The 14,199-nt window shown below is 41.1% G+C and overlaps 1 protein-coding gene and 1 pseudogene across 1 annotated transcript in view; one reads left to right on the top strand and one right to left on the bottom strand.

The window, feature by feature from the left end:
• Positions 1-735: 735 nt before the first annotated feature.
• Positions 736-14,199, bottom strand: part of IL1R2 (interleukin 1 receptor type 2) — a 30,701-nt gene continuing 17,237 nt past the window's right edge. The window contains exons 4-9 of the mRNA XM_066621808.1: positions 11,732-11,906; positions 10,745-10,919; positions 8,743-8,808; positions 5,170-5,305; positions 3,599-3,744; positions 736-2,976 (exon numbers count right to left, since the gene is read on the bottom strand). Of these exons, the coding sequence (XP_066477905.1) occupies positions 2,843-2,976; positions 3,599-3,744; positions 5,170-5,305; positions 8,743-8,808; positions 10,745-10,919; positions 11,732-11,906 (832 nt within the window). The 3' untranslated portion in view covers positions 736-2,842. The remainder of the gene's footprint in view (positions 2,977-3,598; positions 3,745-5,169; positions 5,306-8,742; positions 8,809-10,744; positions 10,920-11,731; positions 11,907-14,199) is intronic.
• LOC136646420 (5S ribosomal RNA) lies at positions 1,640-1,755 on the top strand (annotated as a pseudogene).

Raw genomic sequence — 14,199 nt, 5'->3', positions numbered from 1 at the left:
ATGAGACATAAGATGCACAGTCAACTATTTTAAAGGTCAGTAGTTAGACCAGGAACCACAGTGGCTGCAAGAAAATCACACACAGTGAAAAGACTGAACTGTGGGGTTTGCTTTGACTCAAAGCCAATGCAGTTAGATGTCTGCACGTGTTCTTGATAAAAGTTCTGCAGGCCAGTTCAGATTATTCTTATGGTTCATCATGTAAAGTAGGGAGGAGCACATCTGGTCGTTCCTGCCCACTCAGGTTGCCAGCTTTGCCTCTGTTGGCCCCCATGTTCACACAGGAATTGAATGTGCAAATTCTACATATTTGTATAAATTCCAGTGGCTGGAAGCCATTACTGAACAGGATTTTGACGAAGTCTTGTTTGGCTTCAGGGGACGCAGACATGACATTCTGAAAGTCAAAGGCACTCGGAGCAAATGTGGTCTTCATAATCTTTAACAGAGCAATTAATTTTTAACATTCTTTGTGACAAAATTAGATAAAAGTTACTATGTGTAGAATACGCTATTTCCAATCGAGGGGCCTAGTAATTAGTTAAAAAAAGAATACTCCAGGTCACCTAAAAACCACAGTCATATCCAGAAATTTGGATGCTACAAGACTGTTGTTTTTATGCATACTTTATTGTTCCAAAAGAGCTGATCCCCTGGACTGATACAGAGGAAACCTTCAATCACAAAACGTTGGGATTCCAAAATGTAACAAAAGTGTTCCAACTTTCGTCATCACTTTGTTTTCTGGAAGGCAGACAGTAGTTAGCCAGATGGATTACCGAAAATAAAGTTGGGTCTATAACAAAACTCTGCTTCCCTTCCAACTTTTTATTCCCCAAAGGCAAACAAACTAACATCACAGTTATCTTTCATTCTCTAGCCATCAGTCTCAACACCGAATGAAAAACATTTATCTATGGAATTAATTATAATAATCATTTGCATCCTCTCCTGTACTACTGCAGCGTCATTGTGAATACTCATCAGTGAAGCAATTCAGCCCAAAATTAACGAGCAACTATGAAGATTTTTGTGGAAAATCACTGTCAGTTTGTGGTTAGTATGACATCAATACTTGGTTAGAAAGATGATACACTTCTTCTTCCTTTTTTTTTTTTTAAAGCGATCATTTCTAAACAGCTTTTGATGTGGGATCCCAAAAACTCAGAACTCAAGATAGAAAAAATATTTACTAGAGATTGGGGGTGGGGGGGAATGCTTTCGGTTACACAGAAAACAACAGTTGAAAACACCGTTAAGAGCATGTGGGATAAGAAGACAGGGCCAAATATATTCAACAAACCCCAACTAGACTTGCTCGTATAGTAGCCAGGTTCCAAGCTCATTAGCCATAGATATCTGGCTCTCTGTCCAGTATCTTATTCACTTGCAGTAGCCTTCTCAATGACCCATTCTTCCCAAGCTCCAGCAGTGCTCTCAGACTGATTGTATGGCTTATTCCAGCTTTTCAGATTTTACCCAATCAGATGGCTAGATCTAAGTTCCATTTCACCAGAGAAGCATTTTTAGTTTACAATTGTATTTATTTATTTGTTTGTTTGGTCAATTTCAGCCCCACTTTTCCTACCCCAAAAGGGTACTCAAGGCAGCTTACAAAACAAATACAACATTGCTCCTAGCATTTGGCCACAGCCTGCACATACCCGATCTCATCTGATCTTGGAAGCTAAGCAGGGTCAGGCCTGGTTAGTACTTGGATGGGAGACCACCTGGGAATACTGGGTGCAGTAGGCTCATACCATAGTCTTTCGAGACTGAAGGTTGCCAACCATTTTTTTGACCAAAGTGGCACTTTGGTTCACTACTTTTGGTTTCAGTTTTCTGGGCTGACCTTTCAAACCTTTCTGCCTAGAGCGGAAATGGACCCAACAAGAGCTTTTGTTTTGTTTTGCTTTCTGACCACCATTTTCCAACCCACTACAGAACATTGCACAAATAAGAAATGGGGAAAAAAGGATATTTCTTCATACCAAAACACTAGTTTCATGAGTTCAAGGGGGCTTATTAGGATTGTGTTCCCTCAGACCATTGCCTCTGATGTCACATAGCAAACTAATGTAGAAACAGAAGTAAGATTCAAAAGTGGTTTGTGATATGGGATGGGATCCACCAATCAAAGAAAAATGTGATAGAAGCGTCCCATAGGGGGTAGCACAAGACCCTTGTAGCCTAAGCAGCTTTTTGAATCCCAGATTTTTCTTCATTCCCCATTCACAGTCTAATAAACTCAACTCCTTACAAAACTGATGAACGTGTCTTCAAATGTGGTTCTGCCCCAGATGTGTCTAAAGCAGTTTGAAAAATCATAGGAACAGCTTAGCGGGAGGTGCTGAACCTTCCCCCTCTGCCGCCATCTTTCATAACCCTCCCAGCCAACTTCATTTTCCATATTGGCTATCAGTTGGGGCATAAAGGACTTCAAGGAATGGACTGTGAGATAAGGAGGGGAAGGAAGAGTTCAACACGAATCCCATTACCACTACCCTTTCCAGGAAATTCACACAGACCCATATTTGAAGACATGGGTCTATCATCATTATGGGTAGTTTGGGCCCAAGATATATGATCTCTTTCCACCAAGGCCAGCCCTACTATTAGATAAGCAGATCTAATAGGCAGCAGGTCTGCTGTACCAGGAATGATATCACATTGTCATCCTTTATTATATATTTAACACGTTGGGATCACCTTCTGTATTTTGTGACTCTCAGGAAATGAAATGACTTGGGTTGTCTTTGGTTTAGCCTAAGAGGTTTCTCAGCATTTCAGGACACAACAGTGAGAAAGTCTGTGATGCTTCAGAACAAGTGTCTTTGAGTCTTTAAGATTTGGCGGCAGCATATCCTCTTGGAGATCTTTGCTTCCAGTGTTTATGAATGCATATTCCTCCCACAATCACTACAGTCAGAGCCACTGGAATTAATGCCAAGTACCAAGACAAACGAGGTTCTGTTTCTAAAAAAAAAAAAAAAAAAAAAGATAAGAGAGAACCATTTGTGTTTTCTAATGGAAATCCAACACAAAACCAGAGATGCTTTAGGATTTGCACAGTCTAAAACCAGCAAAGTGGGGATATTATTTCCCTATAGCACAATCCTGTACATGTCTACACAGGAGTAAGTCCCACAGCACTCAATGGGACTTGCTGATGTCAGGATACCAAGGGTCTTGGGGCAAAAACCAAGGCTTTAGCCCCCCTCCCATCCCCTGATGGTGCCTTTCATGAGAACATAAGAAGAGCCTTGTTGGATCAGGCCAAGGGTGGATAGCTGTAGATCTCAGGCAAGTCTATACCCTAGGCACACTTCCTCATCTGTAAAATGGAAAGCTTAAGGCTTTTCTTCATAGAGAGAAGGATGGAGTAAGATTCATAGGGCTGTTTGGAAGCCGAATGAAATAAGGATTGTAAACCACATTGTAGAAATATCAGAGAATAATAATAGTGACAAAAGTATTCTTGGAAACGCCACGTAGCCATTACAAACCCCACATCGTTGCTACCCTGGCCACATTTTGCTGAGCATTTCCCATGTGGTAATAGCGAAGGCAACAACAGTAACAACAAACAGACAGGTACCTTCTTGATCAACCTGCACAGCATGGACATGATGCCCGTGGATATTACTGGCCACGCACGTGAAATGTGTTTGGAAATCTTCTTCTTTGACAGGGTCAAAAATCAATGGCACTTCAATGTAGTTTTCATCGCTTTCGACAAGTTCCCTAAAATAAGGAACAACAACTTAAAAGTCTTCACTACTACCATTTCTAGAATGCTGCAAATCCTGCTACTGATGTTCATCGGTTTTATCACTTTGTCATTGGAGAAAAATGCACCTGTGACAACAGCGGTTTTATGGGACATGAATGCACATTCAGTACACTGCAGCATTCCAAAAGGATTTCAAATGCTTTGCACTCAAAACAGAAGGGGAAAATTGAGTCAACATGACCTTAACATCCGTCAGGAAAAAAAAAAACTTTCTGAACACACTGCAGCACAGACTAAGCAAAAGGAACTTCAGGAAATAACCCAGGGTTATTTTCCCCTTTATTTTTAAAATAGCCTTTTCCAATGGGAAACCCAATAAACATCTTATTTCAGATTTAAAACAATGAAATATATAGCAAATAGGACCCCAAAATAGATTCATATGGGAAGAGATGGTCCAAGCATCTGGGTCCCAGGCCATTAAGAGCTTAATAGCACAAAACCAACACTTTGAGTTATGCCCAGAAACAGGCAGGTAACCTCTGCAGGCAGCATAATGGCTATGCATAACATGGTCATGACGCGGGCAATTGTATTCTGCAATAATTAATGTTTCTGAACAGTCTTCAAGGACAGCCTCACAAAGGGCTGCCCAGGTGGTTTATGGGGCCTGAGACAGGTGTCATAGTGGAGACTGCTTACAAGGACCCATGTGTTTGTGTCCAAAGCTGAGGCACATCATGTGCAAATTCACTCACACTTTCCCTCCTGGCCTTTGGAACAGGCAGGCAGTCGATGCCCATTCCCATGAAAAGAGAGGGTTTACCCGAGAGAAAGGCTACCAAAACGACATTAATCATTTGCACGCCAAACATTTTTTTAAAAAATTGCTTTCCAAAGTTAGGAACTAAAGAGGAAAATGAGAAGAACAAAATCAGAGACTCTTCACTTAGGTGCCTGCAAGGGGACTTGGGGAGATAGTTTCATGGTATGGCAGTTTGGGCGGCCAACCTATTTCAAAGATGGAGCCAAGCAAAATGCTGGGCAGGCAGCATCTCCAGCAGAAGTTGTGCGTGCCATCAGTTCCCCTTGATAAATGAATAGAACTGTACCATTCACTTAAAACATTATGCTCAAGTCAAGAAGTGATGAATGCACACTGGGGATGGGCGGGTAGGCAGATTGACGAGCGGCACTCTCAGCAAGCTCTTGTGCTTCTAAGAGCTGTATCACGCAGAAATTCAAGATCCAAAGCTGTTCCCATGATTACACTATGGTGTGTGCCTTCCCCATGACACAGCTCTTAAAAGGCACAGCAACCTGACCATTAAGAAAAGGTGGCGACTCGAGTTACTGTTGTCTCTTGCCCAATCCTTCTATTTGAGCTTCAGGTTTTCGTAAAGAGAAGGGGGAAAATACCTTTGAAGAATACTTACTGTTGCTTTCCTTGCATAATTCGGCCCTTTTGAAAAGTTGCACCAATGTAAGAGTTGTTTGCTTTCCACCAGACTTCAGTATCAGAATGACTGCTTGCTCCAATCCATACTTTACATGGAATGGTCAGCCGGGAACCTGTTTGAAATGGAAATACAGAGAGAGAAAAAAATCAATGCATATTAATGCACAAATCACATTAAGTTTTAATGTTTAAAGCTGCCCAGAGACCCTAGGAAACGTGTTAGAAACTGAACGAAATCAATAATTATGAACTACCCAAAGAAGTAATTTGAATCTAATTGCAAAGGAATTTTTACATAGTTCATTTTGATGGCGTCAGAGAAGTTAGAAGAATGGGGACAGGGTCTGTTATGGGTCAGTTTTTGCATTTACACTACAGTTGTGGACATGGAACCAAGACTAATAGAAATCAACAGAATGAGGAATGATGAGAGGGGTTGGCCAGTTGTCCGCCGCTGCCAGTTGAGAGAGATAAGGCTGGCTACTCAAGGCTTAGAACATGGAGACCAAGTTGTGAGTTGAGATAAGAGCTGAAGCTAGAGACTAAAGCTGCAGGCTGGAGAGTGTGGATTGAAGCAAAGAGCAGCTGTCAGGACAGGAGTGGAGAACTAAGAATTACTGCTATGGAGTGCTCTCAAGCTGAGCGGTTGCACTTGCAAGAGGAACTTGTAAAGAGGTGCAGCAAATTCCTGGTTCTATTTGGGTTCTGGTTTGAGGCTAGGACCTGGCCCTGCTTCTCCCTCCTTCCAAGTAAACCATCAACATAGTGACCTTGGACAGTCAGGAGAGCACTTTGCTGCCATTCCTGAGCCTAGGCCCTGATCATAATTGTTCCTGGGGTCTGGAGAATGAAGGACTAAGAACAAGACCCAGTCTTGATGGGAATTATCAGATTCCCCAAGTTCACAGGCTCCTGAGGAAGCACATCTACAGAGGATGTGTGTTTTGGCTGGCTATCAAGCACAGTGGTCTATTTATAGGATCCTTGCTGGTGCCTGGGTCCTCTGCAGGGGCAGCTCCTCCTCCTCCTCAACAGAGAAGGCATCCTTGGAGTCTGGATAGAGCTGAGGCCCATGGACATTTGAGGGCCCAGCTTTGAGGGCCCCGCAGTGTGGTAGCCATTATGTTGCAGCAGTACAACTCGCTCCACCAAGTGACTTGCTCTGTTGCTGCTTTCTCCCACTCTCTCCATCTGCAACTGGACTTTCTCACAGGCCCATGAGGAAGTTCAAAACCAGAGGGCAGGACTGAAGGGACAGTGACAGAGTGACTCAGTCTCCTGCCTACTTGAGTGCTGAAGGAGAAGCTTTCAGAGAGTGCGCCCCTTTATCTTTCCAACCATTCAAAATGCTCCTGTCTCAGTGTCTCAGCAGTGCTCAAATAGGAGTGGTCAAAGGATCCTGCATTTCCAGAATGAAATTTTTTTAGAAACATGTTGATAACTGGCTAGAAAAGTCAGAATTCAGATTTGAATTTCTGAGTAGAGGCTGGGTGGCAGTAGCCTTGAGGCCATCCAAGTCTTTTCCTGCTTTCCTTTAACTGTGCAAAGCTCACCCAGTCAATACATAAGGAATGAGAGGCATATTGACTTAGCTAGTCAGCCATTCATTGGGTTTAACCACATCCTCCTTGAGTCAGGCCTGCTTTCCACCAGTTCAGAATGATATGAGTCAGTATAATTATATTGCAGTCCGGGAAGATTTTATAGCTGCAGAACAAACTGTTATGACATCAGCCCAATCTCTTACATAAACAGACTGTCGGTTGGACACAGGTCACTTAATAGGAGGCCGAGTTCATAAGGTCACTCCCCTAGGAAGGCCATGACACACTGAAAGCAGACTTCATTATGTCTAAAAAGCAGCTCAAAATGGTAAAGATGCACCGACTGCCTAAGACAAACCAGCCTGTTAAACACACATAGAACTTTCTACCAGAGTGAAAGGGGACTTTCTTGTCATAGGATATCTCACAATTTTAATGTTGTGTCTCTTTTTAACTTTTGTTCAGTTTGCCTGTAATTTTTAATAATAGGCTACTATTTCCACTGACTGTAAATGTCTCTTATTAGAGCAGACCAGAGCTGTAGTGTGGCCAGAAGCAAGTTTAGATGTGGAGTGTATGTTTGCCAAATTATGGCTGGTGGCTCTTCTCTCAGGTGGTCCTATCAAAGATGAATGGTCATTCTTGTCCTGCACTTAACAAGCAAAACCAGAAAAGCCAGGCTCCTAGTGTTCATACCTAGCCTAGCCAGTTGAGTTCCTTACTACTGCCTACCAATTTCAGTGGCTAATGTAATCCCATTCTTATTCCCTTCTATACCTAAAGAGGACTTTGAGGGTCTCGTATGTTGTAGCTCTCTAGGCTATGAGCCTCAGATTCAAACTTGACATTTTGTTAAGCATATGGGTCACACCGCCATGCTTATTTTCATTTTAAAAAAACAGCTGGCTTGCAGATCATGGGTTGACAGTGGAGGTGGTGGGGGCAACTACTAACCCAACCACAGTTTCAATCCCTATCCCCCCCTCCACTGCTGCTGCTATTTACTTTAGGAGAAAAATCCACATTGGCACCCATTCCTACAATTACAGAATTCTTCTTATACTTCTACATAGAAAACAAAACTACAGAACTGTGCACCCATATCCATTTCTTTTTTCAAGCACAGCTCATTAAGCTTTGGGGACGATTCTGCCCTATTATGATATTGTAATACGTCAAAACTTGTATGCCACTTTTTGACCAGTTAAGGTCCCCAAAGGAACCCACAAGACAAGAAAAGATAATACAAAAGAATCAAGCATATGAAAATAAAATAAAAAGCAATAGAACTGGAGAGGGGAGATGTTTGTCTTTCACCACTTGTACATGTTCATTTGTCACAAGCTGTATGGGATGTATGGTTTTTGTCTTGGTTTTATGCCAGATTAACTGTCATGGCAGGGTTTGCCCAAAGAATCTTGGGAATTGTAGTTTGGTGAGGATGCTGAGACTTCTGTTAGAGCCCCTTACCCTAGTATATCCACAAGAACTACAGTTTCAAAGACCGCTGAACAAAGATTATTTAAGCCAAACTACGTTTTTTGGTCTTTCTGTTACTTTCTTTCTTTCTTTCTTTTTTTAAATGCAAAGCAACAGGGGGGGATCTTTTGCTCCACTCTGAAGCTAACTGTAGCTACTTTGAATTGAAAGAAAAAAACATAAGAAAATAACATCATGGAGTGGCACATATGGTCCTTACTGTTCAACCAGTTTAAACATTTATTGTAGATATATTTTGAATAGATTACAGAAGTTATTAACTGCCATAATTAGTACATAATTATAGCAAAAACCCATTCAACCATCATTAGGTGCAGCTGCAAGTAATCTAATAATTAACACTAGAGTTTATTGCCACTTGCAAGTATCCGAAACTGAGTTTTCCTGGACAGTTTGTCTCATTTTAATTCTAACTTCATACTGCCATCATGGGGCAAAAAACTCATTTACATTAAATTAATATCACATTGTTTGGAGAAACCATTTAAATAAATGTGTGACCTTACCAAGGACTGCTAACGTAGTCTTCTGATTTGGATAGACAATCACAGGGCTTGTTCGGATCTTTCGAGCTAGTGAACATTCAGGTAAAGATATTACAGAGATCACATTAGATTGCTGAAGTGACATGTTAGAATGACATGCATTTGCTCTTCTTTTGCCAGAGGAGAAGGTGACTTTACAAGAGGACAAGTTATCATGGTTAAAAGTCAACTGCTGGAACTGCTGTTTCCAGGCTGGTGACTTGATGTCAGACAATTCCAGGAGCCAGGTATCTTATCCACACTGTGTTGAGAGAGACCATGGGATGTGATCCCACCCCGTCACTTCTAATTTATAGGTATAAATGTGCTTTCCCTTAAAGATCAGCCAACGAAGCCCTGTTCTGGGTTTCCCATACTCCCAATAAAAATTGTATGGCTACTGTGAGGGCAGACTCACAGTAATTAGGGTCCAGAATGAATGTGGTGTACATTAGAGATAAATCCCCCCCCCCCAATCCTTTAAGTTCCAAAGGGCATGTCCCTTAACCACATGGGGATTGGACTCCAAGTACATGTTCCTTTTTCCTCTGTGAAATTCTTACATGCCCAAAGTTGTTTAAAACTGGTTTAAAAATACTAAAGAAAAAAAGTTTATACACCAGTTCTAAAAATATTATTCAACACTCTACCGCCCTCTGCTGGCTAGCTTGTGTAGTGACAGGTAAACCAGCATATTAGTCTTGTTTGATTTACCCATGTGATGACATTAAAAGTTGAACTGCTAGCCAGTAACTTTCCCTGTGAAACTGTTTCAGGCCAGTATCCGAAACAAGTATCAGGCATGCTGCTAGATAAGCTCCTGCCTTTGGCAGTTGATAACTATGATACTGACAGACTTCAAAATAAGAGATTCTTTCATAATTCACCACCAGAATCTGTTCTAGGAAAACTATTTATAATCAGCAATGCATGTATTCCATATATCTGCTCTTGCATCACAGGAACGCATAATGTAGTAACAGGCACAACATCCTCAGGTCTTTAGATCTCCACAACCTCCGATTCAGAAGATTCTGGCTCCTCTGAAATTTCAGAGTGGCACATCAGAGTGAATCATCAGAGTGGCACATTGCAGAGGGTAAAATAGTAGAACTCTGTAATGGACAGGGCCATGTCCTACCTGTCTAGAATGTTTAAACCAATCACCTTCCACTGGGGTGGAATGTACCGGGCTTGAGAGTAAGCAAGTCAGGGAATTGCATTTGAAGTTGGGGGGGGGGGAAGAGAATAAGAGAATTTAGACAGTCAAAATTGTTTTCGAGAGGTTGGCAGTTAGCTGGAGTGGAAAAATTTAGCTCCATTGGATCTGTGTGGAACAGTCCAGAATCCTACCAGCTCACCTTACCATTTGATATGTGTAATAAGTAAACTGCACCTGAAATTTCAAAAGTTCAAGACAGTGGAGGCCTGATCAGGACTTTCCATGAACATCACACTTGTGTCCTGTGAAGCTTTTTGACTCTTCCCATTTATTATTATTATTATTATTATTATTATTATTATTATTATTATTATTAACAGTATTTATATACCGCTTTTCAATTAAAAGTTCACAAAGCGGTTGACAGAGAAAAATCAAATAACTAAATGGCTCCCTGTCCCAAAAGGGCTCACAATCTAAAAAGATGCAAATGAATACCAGCAGACAGCCACTAGAACAGACACTGCTGGGGTGAGATGGGCCAGTTACTCTCCCCCTGCTAAAAAAAGGAGCACCCACTTGAAAAAGTGCCTCTTACCCAATTAGCAGGGGTTACCAATTTAGAGGAGAAACACCGCATATTTTGCAAAGCTTTATAATATGCAATTTTATATGTGTTATCCTGGTTAAACTCAAATAGCCTTGATACAAACTTTGGATTAAAAATAATAATGCACAGTTATAATAATATATAATAATGCACAGAGCCACAATGTTAATGGTCACATGTTCCAGCTGGCCACATAGCACACAGCTCCTTACCAAATATCTGCAGCAAAATCGTTCTGGTGATGTTATATTGCACTGCTTCGTGTTCCAAGGACATTTGACAAGTGTAGTAGCCTGCATCATCTGACGTCAGAGAACTGATGATGACATAATTTCTCCCCTTCCAAGCTTTGTACTTTTCATTGTCTATAGTCAGAGGTGTAGAATCCTAAGAAAATGAGATTGCAACACAAACATGTAGATCAAATTGGACACGCATGCAACTGCATGCTCCTGTGATGTGCTTCTAATCAGAAGAGCCTCTACTGAAAGCCAACAGAAGCTTCATGCTATAAATTATGTTTGGGCCACATGATCAGGACTGGAATCACAGCAGGGCCTAAAAGCCATCTACCTCTCTACCAAGGTTTGAGGTTCATGTGCATGCCCTCCTCCCCCTCTAGGTGTAAAGAAAGGGAAAAAATCAAGGACCAAACAAGCAGTGATCATATAACATGCAGTTTGGTCCTCAGAATTTAATCAATTTAATGCCTAATTCATTTAACACATGCAAAACTGACTATTTTGCATTTGGATAGAGGTGGTTAGATGATCAAGGGAAAAACAACTACAGTAGCAGATGCTGAGTACAGTGAGCAAAGATTTAAAATCTTTCCCGTACAAGGCCTCAGGCTTGGGAGACACAACATCTAAGAACGTAACCACAGTCTTTCTGGATCAGACCAATGGTCTACCAACACTGGGATTACAGCTGCAACCAGGCACATGCCTCTTGGAAGCTCCTACACAAGGCCCGAAGGTAGCAATCTCCCCTCTGTTTGTCCTACACGCCAAGTGGACAGAAGGATACTGCCTTTGACCATGAAGTTTCTAGTTTACTTTCATGGAAAAGGTTGAGTTTTCCAATACTATGGGTGCTTTGGCCTTAAATTCTTAACATTATGCAAAGGACAGTTTCTTAAGTTTGGATGTTGAAAATCCAATCCATGAAAAGCTGTGAAGAATGAGTAATAGCGATACCTTGTACCACTTGAGTTCATAATCTGTGCCTTTTTGAATAAAAGATCCCAAATGAGGGCAAATCACTTTTCCAGGACTAGACATGACGGCTGTCTGGGGAAAGAAAGTTTCATGGGCTGCACTTTTCTTTACAACCGTTAGATTGAGAGATACATCCGCACAGTAAGAGGAATTCCTGCAGGATAAGGGCAAGTTGGGAGAAAGTGTTACATGAAGTTAAGACACTGAAGGAAACAGTTAACATTGCTTAATGTTCAACCATTTAAAAGTAAGTCTTAATATAAATGCTTAGATACCTACAATAAGATACCTACAATATATGTAATACATGCATCACATACACACAATCATTTAAACACATTTTGTTTGAGACAGAAAACAAACCACTTGCATCAAAGCACTAGCCAAGCAGCATCCCTACATTCTTGTACAATCCAGGCTATGCACATGAAAAAAATAAAATCACCCAGGGCCTAGGAAAGGGGGATAAAGGGGGCCCAGAAATTTCCTGGGATCTTTCATTTTCCTATCTACTCAGACTTGTTGCCCACACGGGATGCTTGTGACACCACCACGAGCATGTTGCTACAGCTACTGGCAAGTCATATATGCCGGGCCAAGGAATGCATCCATGACACTCCTTCACAGTGTCAGATCTGGGAGGAAACTGACCTGCTACAGTAGCTCTTTGGCTTGCGGATCTGCTTACCATGAAGGAGTGTATAGGAACTCAGGGACACAGCTGTGGGGCTGCAGAAGTATGTTTTGGTGCAATCAGGATACTTTCCTGATTATATATAAATATATTATATATATATATATATATATATATATATATATATATATATATATATATATATATATATATATATATATTATATATATATATATATAATATGATTATATATATATATAAAATTTATATATAATAAGGTATATAAATACTGTTGTTAATAATAATAATAATAATAATAATAATAATAATAATAATAATAATAATAATAATAATAATCCATTCTAGTGTGAGCCTAAATGTGACGACGCTAATTTTCTGCATGATTTTCTATATTTAAAAATGTTTAGAGAGACTTAGGAGTGTTTTGGCTTTCCGTATTACTGTATCTAGCTACTGATGTCACATAGGTGGGTAGACCTGGATCCAAAGATTTCTCCAGCTGTCTCCACCCTCCCCCACCCTGTTTCACCCCTCCCTGCCCCCATTCTGCTCGCCCATCACCACCCTCCCCCTCTGTTCCACCCCTCCCCCTTTGCAAAGGGGCCCAAAAGAAACTTTGCACCCCCTGATAAAATTCCTCTCAGAGGCCCTGAAATCACCATGGTAGCCTTGCTGTTCCAGCAGGCTTTGTTTGGAAACCGTAGCTATCTCTATATTTTAATTGAAACCAAAAGGAAAACAGGTTGAAGCCCTCTTATGTGAAAATGAGATGACAGTATTTTGATCAGCAACATTGATACTCCATCGGGGTTGTCCCTGTCCCCATTACTCTCACCAGGTCCTCTGAGAGAATTTTTATCAGAATGTACAGTTTCTTTTTAACTGTGAAGGGCATGTCCCTTCACCACACAGGGAGTGGACTACAAGTACACGGGACCCTTTCGGAGGTGTAAAGTAGCTTTGGGGGCCGTTCCCTTCTCCGTTGGATCAAAATTTCTACTAATTATGATATATAAAACCATGTAGGTTTACATTAAAAATGCGAATGCTGGCCTTCACACAATATAAGCAAACATTTTCTGAGATCCCAGGAAATTTCTGGCTCCCCTTCTGTGGCTCCCAGGACCCCCTTTTGATTCCGTGTCCAGGTATGATGTCCTCCCTGCACCCGTCTCTCACTATACATATTGCATAGCAAATGCAGTCATTCACACATGTAGGTCCCCCGTCTATACACTTTCACTCACCCAGGATACGTTGTGACAAAAGGGCTTAAGCAATGTTTATTAATGTGCATTGTGATAACATCTTCTTTTTCCATTTTTACCAGTACGTATCAATTCCATGGAATTCCAAAATGAACGTTACATCAGAACTGAACCCACTGGCCTACTTTCTACCTTACATTTCATTTAGTTATCTTCCACTGCATCTTTCCTCATCATAAGTCACACATGAATCAGATTCACAGATTCTACATTTCCTCCAGAGATTTGTAGTCTGACATACTTTTCGGCACTCACATTTTGCTGTGCTCCCTGGAATAACTTTTGACAAGTCATTTGGCAACAAATTGAGCAGGCCTACGGTTCCCTACACTGCAACCTCTGCAATATCCACACTCTTGCAATTGTTTTCTGACCCTGCAATAGTGCTAGGACATTGCAGAGAGGATATTGACATGAGTGGTTTCATCACAGGGTGTATTACAGTTTATTTACAGGATGCCACATTTTTCATTTGCAAGTGCTCTGATATTTGGAGATTAGACTTGCATGTCTATAATCTGTGT

Source organism: Tiliqua scincoides, chromosome 3 (assembly GCF_035046505.1).
Source record: "Tiliqua scincoides isolate rTilSci1 chromosome 3, rTilSci1.hap2, whole genome shotgun sequence".
NCBI classification, from domain to species: domain Eukaryota; kingdom Metazoa; phylum Chordata; class Lepidosauria; order Squamata; family Scincidae; genus Tiliqua; species Tiliqua scincoides.
The sequence above is the reverse complement of the archived record's forward strand: the minus strand, read 5'-3'. Positions and strand labels throughout refer to the sequence as shown.